Source organism: Callorhinus ursinus, unplaced genomic scaffold, assembly GCF_003265705.2.
Source record: "Callorhinus ursinus isolate GAN/ISIS: 27379988/994484 unplaced genomic scaffold, GSC_fseal_2.0 scaffold10, whole genome shotgun sequence".
Classification (NCBI taxonomy): Eukaryota; Metazoa; Chordata; class Mammalia; order Carnivora; family Otariidae; genus Callorhinus; species Callorhinus ursinus.
This window is the reverse complement of record NW_027397072.1, coordinates 78,242,737-78,267,349: the sequence shown is the minus strand read 5'-3', so window position 1 is coordinate 78,267,349 and position 24,613 is coordinate 78,242,737. Positions and strand designations below refer to the sequence as shown.

General features: G+C 48.3%; 1 protein-coding gene across 11 annotated transcripts in view; it reads right to left on the bottom strand.

The window, feature by feature from the left end:
- The window catches only part of INPP4A (inositol polyphosphate-4-phosphatase type I A), a 130,520-nt gene that overhangs the window by 42,714 nt on the left and 63,193 nt on the right, over positions 1 to 24,613 (bottom strand). For all 11 annotated transcript variants that reach the window (XM_073897828.1, XM_073897818.1, XM_073897824.1 and 8 more), the window contains exons 2-10: positions 17,145 to 17,215; positions 16,027 to 16,235; positions 15,375 to 15,419; positions 7,469 to 7,587; positions 5,134 to 5,250; positions 4,769 to 4,848; positions 3,083 to 3,194; positions 2,158 to 2,248; positions 1,511 to 1,658 (exon numbers count right to left, since the gene is read on the bottom strand). In XM_073897828.1, coding sequence (XP_073753929.1) covers positions 1,511 to 1,658; positions 2,158 to 2,248; positions 3,083 to 3,194; positions 4,769 to 4,848; positions 5,134 to 5,250; positions 7,469 to 7,587; positions 15,375 to 15,419; positions 16,027 to 16,132 — 818 coding nt within the window. In that variant the 5' untranslated portion in view covers positions 16,133 to 16,235; positions 17,145 to 17,215. The remainder of the gene's footprint in view (positions 1 to 1,510; positions 1,659 to 2,157; positions 2,249 to 3,082; positions 3,195 to 4,768; positions 4,849 to 5,133; positions 5,251 to 7,468; positions 7,588 to 15,374; positions 15,420 to 16,026; positions 16,236 to 17,144; positions 17,216 to 24,613) is intronic.

Here is a 24,613-nt window from a genome sequence, read left to right as displayed (position 1 = left end):
AGAACGGCTGAAAGTGGTTGTTTCTAGGAGGAAGATCAGACAGTAGAGCGCCCCAAGACTTAGGTCATTATTAAAAGCCTTTTGGCACTATTTGGTTTTTTTTTTATACTATGCATGTTTTCCTTTGTGGGGGGAAAAAAAGCTAATTTTATGGAATCTACCAGATTGTCTTAAGTTAAAAAAGAAAGTTGTACCATTTTATTATGAAAATAGCAAAATCAAGGTAAAAGAGTACGTACGCAGGCGAGGCCGTGGTGAGACCTATGTCCTTGCTCACTGCTGGCCGGCTGGCCCTGCAGCCGCGGGGCTGCTCATGAGCACGCGAGCCCCATCTGCTGGGGTTGCTGCTGGACCCTCTCCCATGTCTCCGCCCGTCTTCCTGCTCCTTGCCCGTGCTTCGGGTGTCCATTTACCGTTACCATCTCACAGGATCACTCCCCTTCTCACCACCCCTTCTAATTTCTGCTCCCAGCTCACACAGCCAGGGCTCGGGGCGTGGCCCCCACCTCTCCAGAGGGCCTGCTTTCCACAGTCTGTCTCGCTCATCAAGAAGTCTCCCCACACCACACACCACACCAGCCACATGCGTGAAACTGGTGGGAAACACAACGACAACAAAACCCTCAAAACCAAAGTTCTTGTGAAATAGTCAACTCTTCGAAGTTATCACCTAGTAGACCAAATAATGGGAATTTATACCACAGTTAACATTATAACATGAACACTGAAGATCTGTGCAAATGGAGATGGGAGTTAGGAAAATCTGCACAAATATGGAAAAGCTGAAAGGAAAAAATTTTTAACTAAAATAACCATAAAATAGTACACATACAGACATAAAGCCGCTCATTGCATTATTCTTGTCATTCTTAGGTTGAGTTTTTTCAAGATAAAAAATTTTTAAAAATACCTATATTCGAACAGTGAGATCCTGACTGCACTGTGTCCTTTCATGTTCTTATATTGTGTTCATAATTAACACCGTTTTATGACAGCAAGGAGAATGGACATGTGAGGAAGATGGGTAACACGCTCAGCGGGCGCTGAGCCCCCTCTCTGGCTCTCCCTGCCATGGGATCATATGGAACATGCCCCGGGCTGAGGGATGCGGAGGACCAGAGGGCCCGGATGGGTCACTCGTAGCTCTCTGTAGCCTCCGCGACCATGGTCCTCCCCTAGGAGACTGCTGACCCGGGTGCCCAGGACTCAAGAACGACCAGCCACTCCTAACTTTCTACAGGCCGAATGAGAGGGGAAAGGAGGGGGGAAGGGAAGGGAGTCGGCACTGCGTGCTGGGCACACCTTGTCTGGTGCTTCCCGCACCTTGTCTGGGGATGGCCACGCACAGGAACTCGGGAAACAGGTGAGCAAACGCGGGTTTCAGCAAGCCAAGGCCGCCGAGCAAGCAAGTAGCGGTGGCTGGGTCAGAAGCCAGCCTCCCGGCTGCCAGTGCTCTACCCACCGCATCTAAGAACTTTCTGGAAAGGAAGGGGCAGCCGGCCTGCCTCACCTGGCCGCGTCTTCTTCCAGCAGGAGCTTCACGAACTGCCGGGGCACGTGCAAGGAGAGCACGCTCTCCGCCATCTGCTCCAGGATCCGCAGGTGGTTGCCGTCCGTGGTGGGGAACCGGTACATGCGGCAGATGGCGCCGCCGAACACTGAGGTGGGGGGTGCGGAGGGGACAGAGGCTGTGTGTGAGCCGGCAACACACCTGCCGCGTGGGCCCTCCTCCCCCGAGCCCTCAACAGTGCTCCTTACTGTTCCTCTCGAGAGAACGAGAATATTTAAACCAAAGCCCACCAAAATGACCGAACCTGGCTGCTCCCCCCCACCCACCACATGCAATCGTCTTGTCCCAGGACGTGGAACTGACTCTGGAGTGCAGGGGCGGGGGCGGGGAGGCTGTCAGTCACCAAACCCGAGGTAACACGAGAAAGAGTGGAATGAAGGAGGGACCCCCACACACACCCCTTGCTTGGAATATTACAAACGCCACATGCTGGCAAAAAGCACGGCACTTGGAAACGTGGCAGGGAGGTGACAATCGAGAGGGTGCCTGGCCGTGACAATCCAAGCAGGCGGGGAGGAAAGGGTGAGCACGGGCCTGAGTGGACACTCACAAGAGTGGCAAGAGTACCAACGGAGGAAGCTGTTTACCCGATTTCAGTAAAGTGTCTTTTCGCAACGAAGCATACTTGGATCGGATTCCCAGCGCCTCTGTCAAGCTCTCATCAACCGGGAGAACCATCTAATGAGGTGGACAGGAAAGCAGAGAAACAGTGAGACCCAGACAACTCCAGAACACTCCGCAGAAATGGGGCCCATGTGCATCATCAAAGTACTCTTAAAATTAGTATCCACCATTCACTCTACAGTAATACACTGCCCCAGCCACAAATTAATCCACCTGCCAGTACACTGCACTCAGGCCACGAAACATGATTTTCTAGTGACTAGGTCACTTCACCTGGTCCTGTGGTGTTGTGACGTACAGAATGAGAGGCAGGAAACGGACGATGCTCAGGAACGTTTGCACAGCTGACCTCCCGGGCTCGTTTTGGGTAAAATGAGCTAGCTCCGTGTTTTACAGCAGTGACCCCTTACCAGTGTTTGGTATATTGGAATTGTAGTCTGAGAGCATGAGGGGCCATGTCCAAGCGACGGTGCATGGGAGACAGGGTGCCAAGAGAGAGGGTGGAGGAGGGGAGAGGAGGAGAGGTATGTGAGATGCTGCAATGGGTGTGTGGATGGGAGGCGCACATAAGGTGGCTGTGGGGCACACGTGTGCCTGGGAGGGAAGCTCTAACAAAACAGCAAAGGTAACCCAGGCCTCATTCACAACACCCCAGCCCCCCTCCCCGCCCGACTGCAGCTCCTCTAGCCGGGCCCCCACCCAGCAGAGCCTTGCATGTCATGCTCCCTGAAGGACCCCCCTTCTCACTACTTCAAGAAGTGCCTAGGGGGGATGGGCACGTTCTGCCTCGGGGGCCCTATCTTTCCCTTCCCAGAGCACAGAGGCCAAGTCCATCTGGACAGATCCTCAGACTCCTTCCAACAGAGAGGAGCAAGGTGGTATGCTCACCCTCCCATTGACGGTATCCAGAGACCGGGTCACAGGGGGCCGCTGGTCTGACTTCTCTTCCATCTGCCAGCCGATCACGGTGATGTTACCCACACGGTCACTCTCTGCAGATCTGCCACGAGCAAAGTGCTTTGATAAGAGCCATTGTACCTGCGCTTCGTTTTCTGCTTAAACGCAAAGCTCAGCCACCCTGGGTCATCGAGCGGTCAGTCAGCCAGCATTCACTACATGCACAGGCTCCGGGGGAGGCAGACAAGGAAGCTGTGAGAGCAGAGAGGAGGGCTATGGCTGGGAGGGGACACAGCGCCACAGAGAAGTGTAGATATGCCTGGGGTACAGTTGGAGGGGAAGAGCCAATGCTTGCTTGGGAGGCACCCATCAGCCCCCCTGGGCTAACCTCTGTCCCCGAGAGTGATGAGGACGCATCCCGGAACCAGGACTGGAAAACACCTTCTTCTGGCACTGAACCCCCTTCTGTTCCTTCCCACCCATCCTTAAGCTTTGATTACACCCAAGACCTAGGCCTGGACCCCAAGTAAGTGCAGGGTTTCCCAAAGCATCCCAAAGATGGTATGATACAGTTAATGCCACCCTAGCCCTGCTCAGCTTCACCCCTGAGACCCCTCAGGCTGGCTGCCAGCAGCCCGGGCCCATCCACTTCATCCAGGGAGGCCCCAGGGATACCCTAACGCCTCAGGCCTTTTATTTAAGGTGTCCAACTTAGCCAGGTTCTAAACTTTTATGTGGTCACACATACTGACAATTTCCTTTGTGGCTTTTTCTCACTGTTCTAATGCCTGGAGAAGGGCTTCCCCCCATGTTCTCTGCTCAAGAGTCCTATGTAGCCCCTTTTCAAAAGGAAGATGTCCATTTCTTATATTTAGCTCTGGTCCAACTAGAATTAGTTCTGGCACATATTTTTCTCTAGCAGCCTTTGCCCCACACGACCCCTTGCATTTTCTGTAAGACCAGTCCTTCCTGCTGAGGCAGGCTCCCTATGCACACCGAGGGCCGAGCCAGGCTCTCGCTCTGCCCAATGCCTGCGACCCACTGCTCTCACCGTAGCTTTAGAATGGTGCACTGTCCAGCAGGTGATTAACCCTTGTCAAATTTCTTTTGCTATTTTGGACTATCTTCCCAACTTTTACATTATTTTGAAAAAAAGAACACCATGTCTTGGGGTTTCAGTGAGAACTGTCCCCGAAATGATTTTGGGAAGGGCTGACATCTTGACCCCTTTCATCTTCCTTTCAGGGATACAGGGCGGTTCCCCTTCTTTCCTTCCTTCCATAAATATTTACTGAGCACCAGGCTCTGTTCTAGGTGCTTAAGATACAGCAATGAAGCAAAGCAGACAAAAACCCTACTGCCTAGGAGATCATATTCTATTGGGGAGGGAAGAGATGATAGACAAAAATACTGAGTATTATCAGATAGGTTTTCCTTTAGGTCTGCATAGAAGAGGGCTCACATTTCCTATGGATACTGCACATTTCCATTCCCTAACAGGTCCTCTGATGGGTTGAGTTTTAATCTCACTCAAGTAAGAAACCACCTCCTCACTGACACCAGCCTTTGGGAGGGGGCTGGGCCCTCTCTGAGTGCCAGAAATGGGGCCTTCCCCCCGATCTGTCCCTGGACCTCATAATTCTAGATCCTCTCAAGGGAGTAAAATTAAATACCAACCTTAGTGTTAAATGCAACCTATGATGCCTGTCCTGGAGCAGATCTTTGACAATGAATGTTCCAGAACCCAGTAAATACATCTGAGGAAGAGCGGGGAGAGAAGGCATTAGTACGCTTGCTTTGCCTCTGGTCCAAATACCAGGCCCCAGAGGAGTCCAGCAGGCTGGTTCCCACAACACATCTGACCCTATCTCAGGAGCCCAACAGGGATGCTCAGGAAGAAATTCCTAAAGACAAATACATTTGGACATCAGTGACTTTATGAGCAAAGTAGTGAAGTTAATCTGTGTTCACCTCTCACTCAGATGATTACAGAACTTAAAAAAAGGGAACAAAATCCCATGAACCACAACGTGTTACTTAACTGTTCCCTGAGATCGATCTTTGACATCATACACGGAGAGTTTGATTTGGGTCATCTGATTGATAAGAGAGTCTTGAAAGAAGGCAATACTGCTTAGAAATATAGGATTGTTGGTTCCCTAGAAGAGAAAAGAGAATAAAATCAGAATACAGAGTTGGGTTTTTCCAAGTAATTGCTTTGGAAACACACCAATATCTTCAAAATGAGACACTAACCTTCTTACTGACTTGGATCAACACAAACACTGATGGTGGCCTAAATGGATGCCTACAAACAAGCCCAAATCCTGCTTAGAGAAAGGACAAAGTAGTGTGACCGGCCTCTAGAGAGGCAGCCACCACAGGCAGGCCCACCACACAGCCGCGCCCACGGGCTCACTCTAAGAGCTTCTCGCTCACTGGAAGGGATCCTCTAAGAATGAAACGAGTTGGATGTCCACGTTGTATTCCTGGTATTACCCTTTAAATGAGTGATGTATTTGGATCTCCTACTTTGGGTTGTTCTCCTTTAAGAGGTACAAAGGCAGATGAGAGAAGAAATGAATGGCTTAAGTCATTTCTTATTTCCAGAATCCCATGGATGGAATAATTAAGAACTGACCTTTTTAAGGCTATCCTTTTCAAAAGACGAGCTGTGAGTTTCTAGCTCATAGGTGGCCATTTCCTCGCCGGTTAGCCCTGCCCCCAGAGCCCCATAACATATTCTCTTTCCCAGGCAGTGCTTAACTATCTCAGCCAAATGGATTGAGTTCCTGTTTGTGCGTGACGTGGACTCCACGCCTCTAGCTGTGCTCCCTCTGCAGCTCCAGATGCAGGCTCTCAGGGTCTGCTGGACGGCCCCTCCTGGGCAGCCTGCTGGGGTGGCAGCCCACCCAACCTCCCCCTCCATCTGCCCTTGGTTAAGGCCATCTCTGGCCCTCTTCCCAAGGAGGCTACAAACGTCTGCTTTGGTGCCTCTTTCTCCAACATTCTCAACCACCTAGTGACAATGAAATGAAATGCTCCCACAAAACCACCTCCAGGGCCTGTCACATGCACCCCTTTTATCCACTGCCAGTCAGGTCCTACACACTCCCCCCAGGTGACTGTCAACTTGGGACCTCCCTGAAACACATCTAGTTAGGCGACTCCCCTCCAAAAGGCCTGCACTGGCCCGCTACAAACTCCTGGCCTGACGCTCCAGGCTTCTCTCCCTTGCTCCTCCACTTGGGCCTTTTGCACACACACAGCAGGATAAGGTTACTCTCCAAACCCACATGACGCTTTCCTGTTGCATGCCTTCGCGTGACTACCACAGAACTCTGGCGTGCTCTTCAACGGGTGGTCCCCAGACTGGCTGCATGGGCATCACCTGGGAGCTTGTGACAACTGCAGAGTCCTGGGCCCCACCCAGATCTCTTAAGTCAGAATTTCACTAAGCACCACCAGACGTAGCCTCTCCAATCCTCTGAGCTAGAAGGGCCCCCACCCCCCATGTGCTGCCCTCCTCTCTCTGCTCCACCCATCCCCACACAGCTGTGTGGACACAGACCACGCTCACTGCCTCCCCACCCACAGGATGGGCCTCTGAGGTGTTTGTATCATCCACGGCACCCAGCACTGCGCTCCATGGCACAGGCAGTCCTCAGCAGATGCTTAGAGGACAAAACTGTTGATCTGAACTTGGAAGTAAGTTTCCAAGAGAATGAAAAAGGATGGCCTATGTTCCAAAATGTAAAAGGGGGAAGACAAGGAAATGCAGTTTAAGTTTGAGACTGCTAGGGAGGGGTTAGTTCACAGAGACGCTCACATCACAGCCAAAACCCTGCACAATCTCGCACAGATCCTATACTCAGTTTCATAACTTATATACAGTGCTCAATTACCTAAAAGGAGTTTGTAAAATTCCCAAGGTGAATGCACATCACTTAATTTAACATAAAACATAAATATAAAACACCCAATGCAAAAGGATGTAATAAGAAAGCCAATAAAAATAGGGGTATGTCCAGTAAGAAGGCTGGTTAGTAGTTAACACTCTCCAAACTGTGATTAATGAACACAACTCTCCGAAAGCAGCAGCCAAATGACAATGAAGAATGGGCCCTTTACCTCTTAAGAGGCAACAACCTTACAGGATCACTGTTCAAAGACAACCAGCCAATGGCTCATCAGTAACTGTAAAGGATATGGCAAATATAAATGCCACGCAGATGAATGTGGAGAGTAAGATCAATGTACTGAGGATCCGTGAAGTGGCAGCTACCAGCGCTCAGGTCACCTGCAGCCCTCCCATGGAGGCTACAAACAGGGCGTGAGCCCCTCACACAGCTCAGGGTCGGAGCTGGCAGCACCCACCTCGATGATCTCCGTCTGTGCGTGTTTCGTCCAGAATGCCTGAGGAGGGGTGGTGACGCTCACTGCTACAAAACTATTTGGTTTTCGATCTAGCGATGGAGTATGCAACTCACTGCAAGCTATGGAATCAAAATGGGAAACAAACAAGTCCTTTAAAATCAGCCTCTGGTTAGTTCTCGGTTCCAAGCACCCCCAGAGAAAGCAAAAAAAAAGTCAGTGCCACCAAAGGCATGGGACGATTACACTGTCAGTTGTCATGTGGAGGTGATCTTTTACACTGGAAACAAGCTCTTCTCAACAGTCTAATGGCAGCGGGTCCTTTTGCTTTCATGGTGCATTTCACAACAGACAGTGTGTTCGATTCAGTGAAATGGGATCATTTTTCCTGTGGGTCCCCTCCCCCCCGTCCCCTACAATCCCCCCCGTCCCTTCCCCCTCCCCCCACCCCCACCCTCAGGACAGCAAAGGCCCTAAGTGCCAGTGGAAGACTGAGCTGTTCTGTGTCCACCAACTAGAACACAAAGCCAACAACCTCACACGGGGTCTGACCCATAATGTTGGACCTTAGTAACTATCTGAGCTTCTAACCCGTTGAGCTAACCAGCCACAGAATCAAGACACAGCTACACATGCCTGCATCCCATGGCTGTGGTGACTAGCCCTGAGCCGTGGTGCCCCGCTGGTCTCTGTGTGGATGTGTGTTGGAAGCAAATTTAAAAATCTGTGGCAGCATTAACAAAGGCTTTCGTTTTTTTTTAAAGACGTCATTGCTCATTTATTCTCCTTATAAGACTCATACCAAATGCAAGATTACCAAAATTGTTACTTTTTGGAAGTAACAGTACCTTGTAGAACTGTTTCAGTTGGAAAGTTTATTGTACTAATAAGCATTCTGAAATAGATAAGACTCAGATCATCCTAACACAGGAGTGACCCACAGGAAAAATGATCCCATTTCACTGAATCGAACACCCTATCTGTTGTGAAAAGCACAATGAAAGCCAAAGGATCCACTGCCATTAGACTGTGATATGCTATTGATCGTAAGACACTTTTTGATTAAATAGTAAAACAGAAAAAAAAACAACAACATATATCTCAGAACTGATGAAATACATGGTAAATCAAAGTTCAACACTGGTAGAAACAACTGCCTTTTTTGGAAGAGCAATAATGCTTCCCAGACTGCTGCAAGTCTCTGGTCAGTTTCCAGAAATCTAAAACAACTGACTATGACCATTTCTGCCAGTGTTCTCAGTGCCTTTATAGAGGAGAGGATCTTTGGAGGTCCTTACTCTGCCATGCCTGCCCTCATCATTCCCAATTTTTTAAATGCTCACTGGTGATTTAAAATGCAGAAATTGATTTTTGCTTCTGAAAAATAATTTTAGTTCTCTCTCCATTTGTATTATCTTCTCATGTGCCTTTATGAATTTTCACTATTTATTAGATATAATAAAATACAAAGAGCTTAGGTTTTCAATTCAATTAGTTTTGACAATCATATGCACCTGTGCAACCATCACTTTGGTGATGGAGAACTTCTTCAAAACATCAGACTAGGAATTTCCCCCTCATACTTCCCAGTCAATTCCCCAGCCTCTGCAACAAACTTCTGATTTCCATCACTTTGGTCTGTTCTTGAATCTACGTTGTTGTATGTACTGATAATCACTCTCCCTCTTTTTCAATTGATGAGTAAGATTCCTTTGTATGAATGTATCAAAATTTATTTATCCATTCTGTTAATGGACATTGGGTTGTTTCTGGTGGTGAACCGTTGTAAATAAAGGTGCTAAAAAATGTTCCTGTTTATGGCTTTTTGTGGATGTGCATTTTCATTTCTTTTGCATAAGTACCTAACAGTGACATTTCTAGGTTATAGCAGAGGATATGTTTAACTTTGCAAGATGCTAACAGTTTTCTAAAGTAGTTGCACCATTTTATAATCCCATCAGCAATGGATCTGAGTTCCTGTTGTTCTGCATCCCCACCAACATTTGGTAGGGTTAGTCTTTATTTTATAGTTTTCTGATGGATGTGTTTGAATTTGTACTTCCATGATGATTAATGATGCAAAGCATTTTTTCACCACGTGCTTGTTGTTCCTTTTTATAACTTCTTTTGTCAAGAGTCTGCTTGAGTTTTTTTGCTCATTTTTAAACTGAATTGTTGACTTTTTTATTGTTGATTTATGCATATTTTATTCTGGACCTGTTCTTTCTCAGGTATATGTGTTGTGAATATTTCTTCCCAGTCTGTGGATTACCAATTTATTTTCTTACAGATCTTCAGCTTTGTTTGTTAGACTTTTAGTCTTAGGGAGTGATAGACAGGAAAACTGTCCCCCCCTCCAAAAGAGTATCCACATCCTAATCCCTGGAACCTGTGACTATCTTACACTATAGGCACTATGGGTGTGAGTAAGGTCATGGAACCTTGACATGGGGAGATTATTCTGCATTACTGGTGTGGGCTTAACCACACAAGCTCTTAAAAGTAGCAGAGGAAGGTGGAAGGGTGAGTCAGAAAGATGTGACTATGGGGAAAAAAGGCAGGAGAGATTCAAACCATGAAAGGCATTCCACCTGCCATTGCTGGCTTTGAAGATGGAGGAAGAAGGTCACAAACCAAGGAATGTGAGCAGCTTTAATAAATGAGAACCAGCTTCACCGGGCTGCTAGCAAAGAAATGGGGACCTCAGTCCTAAAACCACACATACACACACCAAAAAAACCTAAATTCTGCCAACAATATGAAGAGCAAAGAAACAAATTCTCCCCTAGCACCCACGGAAAAGAATGCAGCCCTGCTGACACTTTGATTTTGGTGTTGTAAGACTCCAAGCAGAGACATCACTGAATCCACTGGATTTTTGACATAAGCAAACTATAAGATAATAAGTTTGTGTTGTTTCAAGGTGTTCCATCTGTGGTAATCTGTTACAGCAGGGATAGCAAACCAAAGCACAGAGTTAGGACTTTTTGCACTCTGTCTAAGAAATCTTTGCCTACCCTGAGGTTGGGAGTGACCCTCTGTTTTCTTCTAGAAGCTTTAATGCTTTGTTCATTTTTAAGGTTCTCTTCTATTTCTTCTGCTAGGTCTGCCTCAGCAGGAGTCAGGGATTTGACCATTTCACTTGCTCCCCCTCCTTTAAGCTATGTGTTTAAGTGACTGAGGGCCTGGTTTTTCTCAGCTCGCCCCTTCATCACGTGTGGGTTCTTAACACCCACGTGAAGCTGGAACATTTGGGTCTCTCAAGCACAAGTGACAGCAGACAGACTGAGGTATAACAGGTGGCCAAAGCCGGGAAGACGGGTGTCAGGTTAAGGGCTAATGGGCTAAGTGCCACCTTCAGAACACACCCTCCTGTAGGTAACTGCTCTCCAGCCCCGACCCCCAGCCGGCTCAGGATAAGTCTCACTCAGTGTTTATTCCTAGCCCAAGGGCCACGGCTTCCAAGACACTTCCCCTCAGCAGTCCACAGTCACCTGTCCTGTCACTTACATCGCTTTGGCAAACTTCCAGAGAAGCCATGAGTCTCTGGCACGTATGCCTTGTCTCTCCAACCAGATCATCTGTAATCCCAGCTGGGTAAGTGCTGTCGACGAGGCAAAGCAGTAAAATATATTTTAAGTACATATCCTTTGACTCGGCAATTCTGTATCCAAGCATTTATCCCGAGGAAATAATCAGCAAAACGTGTTAATGATCTGTGTACAAGTATGTTCACCGTGGTGGTGTTACTAATGGCAAATTGGAAAGAACCTAAAATGTCTGACAACAGGCAACGGGTTGCAATAAATATGGCAGAGCCACACAGTAGAGTCTACATAGGCATCCAAAGTGACGGGGCAGATCCCGTGTTTATTACAGTGAAAAGATGCCCATGACATTCTGTCACGTGAAAAAAAACATGTTAAGAATACTAGCATGACACAGGGCACCTGGATGGCTTAGACAGTTAAGCATCTGCCTCCGGCTCAGGTCATGATCCCAGGGTCCTGGGATCAAGTCCTGCATCAGGCTCCCTGCTCAGCGGAGAGTCTGCTTCTCCCTCTGCTCTTCACCCTACTTGTGTTCTCTCTCATTCTCTCTCTCAAACAAATAAATAAATAAAGTCTTTAAAAAAAAAGAATACTAGCATGACATTTTTGTAGATAATCCCATCACCTCCACAGGCAAAAAATCATTAAAAATTCTGTAGAGCACTGGGTGGGTGTAAAAAAAAATATTTCTGGAAGGATCTACACCAAAATGTCAACTGTGATTATCTCTCTCTGATAGGGTATTCCCTTCCTCTGACATTTTCTCTATTACAGGTTTTTTAAAATAAGCACTTTTTAATTTTAAACTTACAATAAAATATTTGACTATTCAATCCTGGGCTCCTGTTCCTCTTCTTCTTTTTTTTTTTTTTTCCCATTGTGGTAAAAATCACTTAAAATAAAACTTCAAGCCGTTTCTTCCCCTGTGTGCCTCATTCAAATGGCTATCGTACTGTCCTTGATTTGCCAGAATCAGAACTATCCTGATTCCTGTCACAGGGGTGAAGATTTTTACTGATGTGACATCAACTCTCATCTTGTCTCTACATTCAATCGGTTTAGTGGGAATTTTGTTGTTGTTGTTGTTAAATCCCTGTTCTGCATTAATAAAGCTCAGTGAATATTATTACGAGCCAAGTGGGATTTCCTTCACTTCTCTCCTGTGTTGGGCCCTGTTTCTTGGGTCCCATGTCTTCCTTTGTCTCAATTTGCTCCGTGTTTTCGGTGGAACATATCCTCCACTCGCTTCCAGAGAAAGGATGTGGGAGAAGTAAGTAGGAGAGTCTGCAAAGCTGAAATAAGTTTCTTTCTCCCCTCACATCTGACTGAGTGTTTGGTTGAGTGGAGAATTCCAGATTATAAATATTTTCCCAGGCACATTAAAGGGCTCCTCCCCATCCTCAAGTTCCCAGGGTCGCTGAGAATCCCCTCCACACTAGTTTGACCGTGATCCTTGGATAGGACCTCTTTTGTTTCTTTCCCCCTTTCTGGAAGTTTTAGGAGCTTCATTTTATTCCCAGTGCTCTGAAATTTCTTCAGGACATGCCTTGTTCTGGGGCTTTTCAATCATTATGCTGGGCCTTGGTAGGCATTTTTGGAAACACACTTTTCAGTCCTGACAGACTTCTTATCTTATTTCTTGCTAATTCTCTCCCTTCCACCCTTTTCTGTTTCCCCCTGTAAATGTTGGGCCTCTGAATTTGCTAATTTTCCATTTCAATTTCTCTCCCATTTTCTATTTTGCTTTAAAATTTTTACTTTGGGGAATAATTCTTTAAATATCTTCCAACGTTTTTTGACTTTTTAATGTATTTTTTAAAGTCCTATTTTAAATTTCTAAGATTGCCCTTGTTCTTCAATTTTTTTTTTTTTAACAGCATCCTGTTCTTATGTTACAGGTGTGCCATCTTCTCTTGAGGATATAAATTATAATTTTTTGACGTTTTCTTCTACTTTCTTCAATGTCTGCGTTTCTTCCAAGTTCTGTTTTTTCCTGCTTCTTCTTTCATGTGTGGCCTTTCACAAAGGCCTTTAATCTTTAACCATTCTTACATTTTGTTTTAAATCAAATTTGAGCTATTTATATATAAAATGTGCCCACTTTAAGTGTAGAGCTCAATGAGTTTTGACAAGCGTTTACATCCATATAACCACCACAGTCAAGATATAGAACATTTCCATCGCCCAAAGGGTCCCCTGTGCTCTTTCCAGTCAGTCCTCACCAGCACTCCTGGACAACCAACTGACGGGTCTTCTGTCATTGTGGATTAGTCTTCCTGAGTTCCACATAAACAGAATCATAAATATACATCTGAATATGGCTTCTTCCACTCTGCACAATGCTTTTGAGATTCATCCACATATGTATCAGTACCTCATTCCTTTTCCTTGCTGGGTGGTACTCCATTGTATGCATGTACCATAGTGAATTCTCCTGCTGATGGATATGTGGGTTGTTTCCAGTGTTGGCTATTATGAATCAAGCTGCAATCAGCATGCATGTACCAATCTTTGTATGCACAGAAGAATGCCCATTCATTTTTAAGAATGAAGTATCAGAAGGCTGAGTGTGAGGGTGGGCTGGATGGGCTCCACCACAGTGCCTGGGTAGCTGGCTGGCCTACTTTCCACCGGGGGTCCAGAAAGCCGCATCTGCCTCTTTGCAGGGAGTGGCAGTGAGTGGTTGACTTTCTCCACAGTGAGAGCCTCCTGCCTGGAAGAATAAGCCTGGCCAAATTAAAATAAGAGGAAGAAGGCTGGGGAGGGCCAAGTAGGGGGTTTGTTATTCAGTAGACCTCTGGCCCTTTACCATGCTCTCCTCCGTGCTGATGGACCTCAGCCCAAAGCCTCTCTGCCTCCCAAATTTCTTACAAGAATAACCACCAGTCCCTGCAGGACTGAGAGAGTATGGTGGGAATCTGAACCCCAAACTCTTCCTTACACAAACTTTCCAATAAGCCCCTGCTTTAGTCTCTGAGCTTCCCAGTATCTCTGGGACAAATCCACCCCCCTCACAGACAAGCAAGTGTGACCACACTCCTCTCCATCTGCTCCCTCCTCCTCATGGGTTACATTTTGGGGGTTCCAGAAATGTCTCACTGCACAGAGTGTGTGTTTCTGTTTCTTATTCTTCCTGGCGTTTGAGATGATTTAAGACAAGGGGGTGGAAATTTCACTCTTCTCTTGTGAAACTGAAAGTCCTTGAGTTAGTATTACAATTTGTGAAGAGCAAGAAAGCTCTAGGTTGGGAGTGGGCAGCTGTGGGAATCCCAGCAGGGTTACAGGCTGCTTCCCCCAACCCCCTGTTCCCAGTTCACAATGCAGGACTCCCTCCCACTACAGAACTAGCCAGCAAGCCAGGGTTGGGAAACCCTCTGAACTTGTTTAGGGACATTCAGTCTGAAATGGGGATGTTTTCAAAGTTTAGTATTAATTTGATAATAATGCCCTTACATTTTTAAGGACTTTTGTCATTAGGCAAAGTTGTTTGTCTGATTTTGCTTTGTTTTAAGCACCATAATCTTCGTTGTCTCTCAAATGGTAACACCCCTTATAGCACATGAGGAAACTGGTCCACCAAGGTCAAGCAGCAGGTTCAAGGCCATGCAGTTAGTTTGTGGCATGGTCTGGACTAGAATCCTGGTTATCTGACTCTTGAGGAGGTGCTCCTTTTATGTCATACCACCTCCTGGACACCATGGCCAGGCCACAGGCCAGTGCTGACCACTGCCCAGGCGATGAGGGAAGGGGAGAGGAACACAGGATAGTGTCAGGCTCTGGAGGAAAACCATCTGCGGCTGACCCCACCAGGCACTCCGACCTTCTGGGTAAGCCACAGTAATGCTGTGCTTCCCTGATCCCAGAGCCAGCACATTCTACTACAGTTTCTTAGGACAACTTTAGGGATTCAAGCCAGTATTTAGGACATTCTGACGCTGCCCAAAAGGGAAAGCGCTAGCTGTCATTGCCTCCACCATTCCCAGAGCAGGGAACAAGGGGCCTTATGGCTAGGGCCTTATGGCTGGGGCTGACAACACTGGCCCTGAGCCAGTTTTCCCACCCCTCCTGCCCTCCCCTAGGAGTAAGGAAGCCGTCCTTACAGCTCTTGGGTGCTTACCTCCCACCCCACCTCCCCCCCCCACCACGGCCAGCCTGGAGGGGACGTATGCTGGGGAGACCCAAGGCCTATGGGCCCCAGGTTCCCTCCCACACTGGACATTCACACCTGCCTCATGGCTTCATCTCAGAAACACTTTGGCAGCAACAAGTTCTCGGACACAAATTCATGTCAGGGTCCAGTTTTTGTTTTTAAGCAACATACATTTTAAAACAAACAAAAAATTCAAAAAGATACCTACCTAAGCTGAATTCTAAAATGGGCTCATCTGGATCTTGTATATTTCCTGAATAAAAAAGAAATGACCGGGGGGAGGGGGGAGAATCACCCTTAATAAACTTTTCCTTGCATTTAGATTTTATTTAAAAGACCCAACATTCTACTCCCCTCACCAGAAACTATTATATGAGATAATTTCTTCATTTTCTAAACATTTTGCTTCTGAGATTCCTAAGAAGTCTCAGACTCCAAGACCAAACGCCCCCCTCCCTTCCTCAGCTCTGCACACCCCCAACAAGAAGGGCTTTGATCATGGCCTGGGCACTTGCCAAACAGGCACTTGCCAGACGGGCACCGTGGACATTCCCATATTACCTACTGGCAAATGAGCCGTGGGGGTGCCCACCCAAGCTGGAAAACTGCCAGCAGTCAGGCTGCAATGGAAGCAGTTCCCAGGAAGGGGGCTGACAGCCCCTCCCTCCCCATTCCCTGATTCAACCAGAAGAATGCCATAGCAGGGTGCCCTCCAGCCTGGGGCAGTCACTGGGGGCTCATTCTGGTTGTCCGCCGGGGAGTCCAGGAGGCAGGCATGGCCCTCCCAGCACTGTTATTTTGCGGGACCTGTGTCTGGTGACCTTGCCCCAGGAACCTGGAGCGGGCCCCGTGAGGCTCACCTGCCAGAGAGAGGCCCAGCATGTCGGCTGCCACATCAATGGTGGAAGCCCGCTGCATCGCACGGGCCCTGGCCCCATGGCGAGGGCTGTGCTCTCTTGCTGTCATGATGTCATTGGTGATGATGTGCTTCCTGTTCCTGGGTCAGACCGCGCCTGATTCCCCGGGAAGCGCTGTCACCAAGACCTAGTCCCCTAAGGTGGCAGGAGTCCTGAGAAAGAGGCACAAACACTGGTAAGAAACACAGGGACGCGGACCGAGAGACCGTGCTCTCATGGAGAGAGTGTGTGCCCAACACGGGCAAGTGAAGAGCCGGGGGCGGAGAGTGTGATGATCTCAGCCCCTTCTAGCGACCTCTTCCTCTACACTCGCCAACACTCACATGTGCCACTGACACATATGCCCATGGCATCACGTAAGGAAATCACGTTCTCTTCAACGAAGACATGCCACGTGAAATGATGGTTTAGATAAAATGATGAAAGATGGCTCTTGACATTTTCTCCTTTGTTTTATTATGCTCTTCTGTTCACAAGTCTCATAGAATCTGTAAAGTTAAATCACTTCACCTCTGTCAGAAGGATATGAGATGCATGAAGAGGTCTGCCCCCACTGGCTATGATAGCATGGTGGAACACTGGAGAGACGAAGGCACATGTCTCCAACCTGCTCTCTCTCTTCCCAGAGCAACAGAAATGTCACATGTGTCTTGGGCTTGGGCTTGCTTTCCTACAATACATGTGCATGTAATCTATGCCTGACTAAAGTGGATAGTGCTGTGTGCGATGGATAAAGAAGTCTCTGGCAAAGTGCCACCATGCACTGAATCAGATGCCCTGCATGGCACAGAACACACATTGTACTCTAAGAAGTGGGTTAAGCAGCAAGAAGTGAGTTTCATGTTTTTTCTAGCCCTCTATGCGACAATTCCTGCTGTCTCTAGAGGAACCAGCCTTGAGAAGTGAAGATAATTAGACTGTACAATAAGGCTGGTTTAAAACACTCCTTACAAAGGTCTCCATGTATGCAAACACTCTTGTCTTCTCAAAGTGTGTCAACACCTGTGCCCCCGAAGGGCCTCTGTTCCCACTCTTGAGTTAATATTCACCCAGCAACTTACTGGACATGTTTGTTCTTGGACCAGTTGAGACACGTGGCATTTCTTCATAGAAGCACGTCCAAATCCATCATCTAAAAATAGAAAATTATAAACTTAACAAGCTGGTCGAACATCAGTTCTTGAGAATGCATATTATAATACTCATGTTATACTTTTAATGACTAGACATATGGGAAGCCAAGAGCTACTATAAGTTCCTTTGAGTTCCAAACAACAATCTAACCCTTTGGCTCAAAAGTAAAGGTTTCGCTGAAGCCCAAAAGAATGAGAAACAGAAAGTGCACATTCCCAACCGTCCCCCTCCCCAGGAGTGATCCAGGGAACACAGGCCAGCTCTAAAGCACCCACAGTGTGGCTGGGATGTGGCTGAGGGAGAATGAGGAGAGAAGAATCTGAGTCCCAGGCGTCCTTGCTCACAAACGTCAGGCTCTGGAAGAAGCTGCTGGGCCCCTCTGAGGCTCTGCTTTCCGGTGTCTAAGATGAGGCTAGTGGTACCCATCTCACAGGGCTGCAGTGAGAACTAAATGTGCAAAAATGGAACAGGGATCTGCCCTGCTGTGGCTGCCTGGCCCTTGGGTGCCTTCCTGCGGAGCAGAATACCCAGGCTCTGACTCAGTCCTGGGGGACAGTCAGAGTAGACCTCAGGACCCAGCATGTGAGTTACCTGAAATTGCTGGAGTCTGGGGTATAGACAACAGGCAGAGCAGTGTGCTTGGCCCTCAGGCAAACTCAGTTTCTCTTGCAGGCTGAGCTCCTACCCCTCCCACTGGAGCACCTAGGGCTCTGTAGCCTGGGCACCTCAGCAGAGAAGTCAGTGGCTCGGCTAGAGAGTCACAGTAAAAGTCTCCAAGGGGAAGACCCACCAGTTTGCTGACATCAAAAGGCACACAGAGTCAAAATATGCAATGAAAATGGTAAAGACAGGGAAAGTACTTGCAGTACTAATATCTGAAATTTATAGTAATGCTTGCACAAATTGACAAAAGAAAACTCACCAAAAATGCAAGTGGCAAAGGTATGAATTCAGAAAAGAGGAATACAGGTTGTAAACGTTTTGGAAAAGTGACCAAACTCATTCCTAATAATTAAAGGAATGCTAAATACTCCTATATTCACCTAAAGTAGTCTTCCAAGAGAGGTTTGTTCTTCTCATGAGACTATGCTTTGTTGGCAGACCTAGGGGAAACTCTATAGGATTCCTCTATATTGCTGATAATATTTTAAAGTGGAACATGCATTTCAGAAATTTATTTATCAAATTATTTATCACATATCAAAATTTATAAACAAAAAGAAAATTCTTGCCAACAGGCCAAAGATGCTTATTGTAGCATTACTTGTAATGACAAACACTGGAACCAGTCTAAATGCCCGGCTACATGTAAGTGCATTCTGGAACATCTATAATATGTGCTATTACATGGCTGTTTAAATGACCATGCTAGGGGCGCCTGGGTGGCTTAGTCGTTAAGCGTCTGCCTTCGGCTCGGGTCATGATCCCAGGGTCCTGGGATAGAGTCCCACATCGGGCTCCCTGCTCTGCGGGGAGCCTGCTTCTCCCTCTCGCTCTCCCCCTGCTTGTGTTCCTGCTCTCCCTGTCTCTCTCTGTCAAATAAATAAAAATCTTTAATTAAAAAAAACGATCAGGATAAAGTTAATCAACACATGACAATTTCTTCGACCTCCTTAGGGATCAGGAAACCACTAATTACAACCACAGGATACCTCTGTACACTCATTAGAATAACTAAAAATGGGGGGGAAAAGGCAATACCAAGTCTCGGTGAGGATGTGGAAGAAACGGAACCCGAGACACTGCTAATGGAGGGTAAAATGGTGCAGCCACGCTGGAAGACTGGCAGTATCTACCCAAGCTGAACGCACACCTCCACCGCGACCCAGTATACAGCTCAGAGTGGAACTGCTAACAGAAATGCATATTTATGTTCACAAAGGTATAAAGAACATTTTAGAGCATAACGTTCATAACAGTCAAACACCGGCAACAATCCAGACGTCCATCAGCTGTAAACAAAACAAGATGGCTTTTAGAAAAGATGTCAAGGGGGAAAGCCAGTCACATGAGCGCGTATCTAGGCAATTCTATTTCTACAAAGTTCAAGCACAGGCCAAACGAGTCCGTGGTGTTAGAAGTCAGGACAGCGGTATCTTTGAGGGGTGAGTACTGACTGGGGAAGGCACACGGGGCCAGAGGAGGCTGTGGGCTCTGGTAATGCTCTTGTCTCCTGTTTTGGGTGCTGGTTTCAAGACTGAATTTACTGTGTAAAAATTTTTTGAGCTGGACATGATTTTTTATACTTCAATAAAAAGCTTAATTATTTTAATGACTATAATAAAGGCAACAGCATGAAAAAATGTTTATGTCAGCTCTGTGCCATGTTCTAATGAAATATTCTACCTGTGTTCTGGTCACAGTCATTTAAAAAGATAGGGCACAGGGGTGCCTGGGTGGCTCAGTCGTTAAGCGTCTGCCTTCGGCTCAGGTCATGATCTCAGGGTCTTGGGATGGAGCCCCACATCGGGCTCCCTGCTCACCAGGAAGCCTGCTTCTCCCTCTCCCACTCCCCCTGCTTGTGTTCCCTCTCTTGCTGTGTCCCTCTCTCTCTCTAATAAATAAATAAAATCTTAAAAAAAAAATAAAAAGATAGGACACAGATTGGGGTGCCTGGGTGGCTCAGTTGGTTAAGTGCTTGACTCTTGATTTTGGCTCAGGTCATGATCTCAGGATCGTTAGATCAAGCCCTATGTCGGGCTCCATGCTCAGCAGGGAGTCTGCTTGAGATTCTCTCTCTCTCCATCTCCCCCTCTGCCCCTCCACCTCTCTCTCTCTCTAATAAATACATAAATTTTAAAAAGAAAAAAAAGATAGGCCACGAGGGAAAGAGCCAGCAGGAGACCACATGGAGAAGAAGCCATATTTGGGGGTGTGACCATGGGGAACTAGCCCCTTTCTTAGCTTCAGGCCATCCTCTTGCGGGACTGGCCACCCCATGCTGGCCAGAGGCCGAGGCGGCACCCTGCGTGTGAATCAGCTTGAGGAAGGAACTCTTCTTTCTGAGCTTCTTCCGTGTGTCTCCACCATTCCACTGCCCTGCCTGGCTGCCCGGCTCAGCCTGTAGCGAGGCTGTCGTCACTCCCCTGCACCTGGGCCAGTGCAGACATGCCACCTGACAGAAGGCAACTGTACCCCGACTACCTGCCAGTCCAAGGGAGGCTCCCAAACGTCCTCCCCTCCCTCACCCCCAACGTCCTCCCCTTGCAGGGCCCCTGCCCCTAGGAGGGCGGAGGGTATCAAAGGCATCCTGGGGATGGAAATGCTTAAAGGGGAACATCTACAGACTAATTTTACATTTGATCGAGTTCACAGACCAGAGAAGCTTTTGGGTCAAGAGGACCTCAGAAGCCACTTCATGGTTATCTGGGGCATTTAATTAGGATCTGCAATTTAAATCATCAAGTCCCAGAACATGGATCTGATGTGAGCCACTGAACTCGATTTTCCTTATTAGTCTCATTAATTTAAAGTAATTCACCAAGGATTCTTACATTGCCAAGGTCCCTGGTTTTCCTCTTGGCCCCATTTGAAGACCAGAGCTCATTAGGAAGAAAAACTGCACTTACATCTAAGAGGACAGATAGTGTGTGGGAGTTGTTCAGGGGACTGGAATTTTTTCGTGGGGGCAAGAACAAAGAAAGAAGCAAGAACTCACGAAACTAACTGCCTCTTCTCACTCTGTGAGAGACGTGTGACCCTTTCTGACACGAGGACCCAGATCACCAACTCCACAGCAAACCTGGTCATGTCCCTTCCACCTGTGTGGGGGCGGGGGGTGATGGCAGAGAAGCATAAGCAAGACAGGAGGGATGTGGTGGTTCACACAGGTCCACGGGATTCGTGACGGGTGGCGGTTCACTGTCAGAAACCTCTCAGGAAGCCAGTCTTGGAAAAGGTCTGCCTGCCCTCTTCCTCCACAGAACAAGGGCTCCTGGAGGCCCCCTCTGGCTCAGAAACCTCTTAGGGCTGCTGAGCTGGAACTGAGTGGGGAGGACTAGCCACAAAATTTTCCATTTTCATCTGTCTTATACAATGGGGGTTCTTCAGAGAATAATCTGAAAATGGAGTTGCATGGATGATGCCACAGAAGTCCAAACAAGGTGACTTTCTCAAGGTCACATTGAGATAAAGGACGAACTATCAGAATCCACCCAAAGCAAAAAGCCCAAATACAACTGGGGCACTCTCCCTGCCCAGCCTACCCTACCACTGTCACCGTGGACAGGAAACGGGCTCCCAGCAAACCTTCCCCGGGCCTCCGCTCTCCAAACACAAGCAGCACAGGAGAGAAAGTCAGATGGAAGGCCTAAGTGAGTCAGAGCATGAATCAGCAGCCCCTGAGAAGGAGGCTACCACAGGAGTCAGAAAGAGGAAGGGTTTTCTCTCAAAAACCCCCAATCCAGGATAGCCACAATCACTGATCGAGGAGGCGTCACACTGCTCACTGGCAGATCACTACCAACAGCAACCTGAGAGAGACAGCTGCCGCCTTCTGCACGAAGCCCCTCCTGCAGACAGTGCCCAGCAGCCAACGGTTGTGCCTCAGTCTCCCTCACACGGCAAGCCAGTCTGTACCTCAAGATAACGCACCTCCTGGTGTGACCGTGGGATGAGCAGTAGGTCACCTTGTGTCTTATGAATGCCAGACTTAAGCTCCTTGCTTCTTCCATTTCCTCCTGCGTGCCTCATTCAGGTCTAAACATAGACCAGGGGTCTAGCAAACACCTACTAAGTAAACAAACTGTCAGCTTCTGTGGCAGACTGGCCTTGCTCCCCAGAGTCTGGCCTTTTCCTTTCTCCTGGTACACTGACGGGTCACCAGCCCCCTTCCAGTTTGGCGCAGCTCTGTGACAGAGCGTGGAGGGATGAACACCAGCTGAGATAAAAGTGGGAAAGCTGTTCATGGGGTGCTCCAAGTCTCCCTTCCCCCAGACTCCTGGCTGGTTGCAGGGGACTGAGTGAATAATTCCAAGGCCCAGGGTAAGGGGGTGACTCCATGGAAAGAAACTAGGTCCCTGAGACTGGGTAGAACAGAGCCCCCGCTCCCCGTCCCTTCCCCACCGACAACCTACACTGAGCTTAACTTGAGTAAGAAAGAACCTATGTTGTGTGAAGCCACTGAGAGTTGGGAAGTGGTTGTTACGGCAGCTAACATTAGTTACCTTGACGAAAGTCTGGCACGTTCAAGGCACTCAGTAAATGGTGGTGATGAAAATAAAACTCACAGCCACCAGTTCACACTGACCACACAGTGCTTGGGAAAGAATGATGCTTTGTTCTCTGCAGGAGGTAGGCCCGGTTCATGAGCAAAGAGCCCGTGGGTGGCAGGGAGACCACCACCTGGGGCCAGGAAATGAAAAGAGCACAGAGAAGTAAAACAACACCCACTTTAGCAGACAATCAACCAGGGGACTGAGTGAATAATTCCAAGGCTCAGGGCACCCTGATAACTCTCCTGCTCCTCCCCCACCCCAACATCAGCGGGCTAGCCCCGGACCTCACCGCCCCAGACACATGCCATGATGGAAGCTGGAGTTAATGTTGAGAGGGCAAGTTCTGAGATGGCTCTAGAGCTGCTAATCCAACCAGGAGAGAAGAAGAGACCCATCTCTCCCACTGGGCACCCAAGGTCAGCCTCATTCCTACAGGAGCCAGCTGGGAACTGAGGCTACCCAGGGCTCTACCCAGACCTGGTCTACAGCCAACAGGGGTCTTGGGACCCTTGGGGCTTCAGGGCCACCAATTCCTTGAATCCCAGCAAATAAGAGAATGACAACAGCACGGGAGCAAACACCACAACATGGGAGCAAACACCACAACATGGGCACAAACCTCGGGTGGGCACGGGGCAGGTGGGGTACAGCTGCCCATGACAAAAGCTGAATGGGCCAGAGCTATGGTGACTATGGTAACAGGCATGGGCAAGGCCAGCATAGGAGCAGTGTCTCCAGAACGGCCAAGGGCAAGGATGACCAGCAAGCTGGAGGCTCTGCTCTAGGGAAAGGCACTGGTGTGCACAGGCTGAGTGCACCCACTGCCGAAACAGCTCAAATTCTACTCCCGGGCATGTGACCACGTCGGTCCCAGTAAAGGAAGACTCAGCAGACGGGCAAGGACCAGGAAGGTCTGGCTTCTGAATATTCCAGAACAGCAGCCAATGGCAGCAGAAAACTCCTCTGGCTTATGTTTGGAATGAATGAATGAAAGAATATGCACGTCTACATGACATCCCAGAAATGTAAGTGCAGCGAGTCAAGTTTTGGTGCACAGGAAATGACAGACTGGTTGGGGACAGAGGAGCATGCTACTGGGGTGGGGAGACACACTCCAAGGCATTCTTCCTGAAGTAACACAAACTGGAGCAGGCCGCTAGACAGGCTGAGGAAGAGGGTGCTGAACCGTGCAGAAGACGGCCAGCTCGCCTACAGCTGGTAGCGGTGATGGGTGGGACGAGCCGCTGTGACACCGCAGAGGGACAGGCTCTGGCATGCAGGGCAGGAGGAGTTAAGACAAGCTGGAACTTAGCAGTAAGGGTTCCTTGATCTTCATTTGCCCATTCTGGGGACTTCTTCACTGTCGGATGCTCCACCCCTCGGTGCCCCTCCCCACCCTAAAATGCATGAGGATAGTGGAAGCAAACAGATCTTTCATCTTTTTCTCTTTCAAACAAGCCAGCTGCCTAGAAAAGATCTTAATCTTTTAAACAAAGTCAAATATGCCTCCTGACCGTAAAAAGCAAAGAATGCTGCCTGCCACCAAGGCTCAGGTATTAACTGGGCAGGAAAGGCCAGATGCCCCAGGAACGAAGACAAGGGTAGAGGACAGGGAGGCCTTTGTCTCTTCCCTCCTGCACTCTGGCCCCAAGCCTAGCAGGCCCCAGACACCCTGTCCCACAGAGGGCTCTCAACACCTGCTCTTGTGCGACCAGAACCTTGGATCAACCTTGCAGAGGCCCAGCGCTAGGGGCAAGAGGCCGCGCGCGTACTTGCTCAATTAGTGTCGCTCCTCTCCGGGGGACTGGGCAAGAGCTTCTGAGCTTCCCTCAGCCTCAGTTTCACAATCTGTAAAACAGGAGTCCCACCACCCACCTCACCGGGACGTGCTGAGGAGCAAGCACAGATGTAGAGCCACGTGAACGCCCACACGGAGCCTGGCGCAGGGACCCGCGAGCCTCTCCCCTGGGCTCTGCCTCACCTCCCCCGTGTCTAGTCCCACACTGCACTTTTAGGGGGGACACCTGTGAGCCCGGAAGGCCTTTCTTTCCCTCCAGCTGAGTCTACTGACATTTTTACCCAAGGTTCCAGCCGTCCAGAACCTTCACCCAGGTCCACGGCACTTTGCTGGTGCTTCAGTATATAGTCACCGTGTTTTCTAAACCAAACGCTTTTAGGCC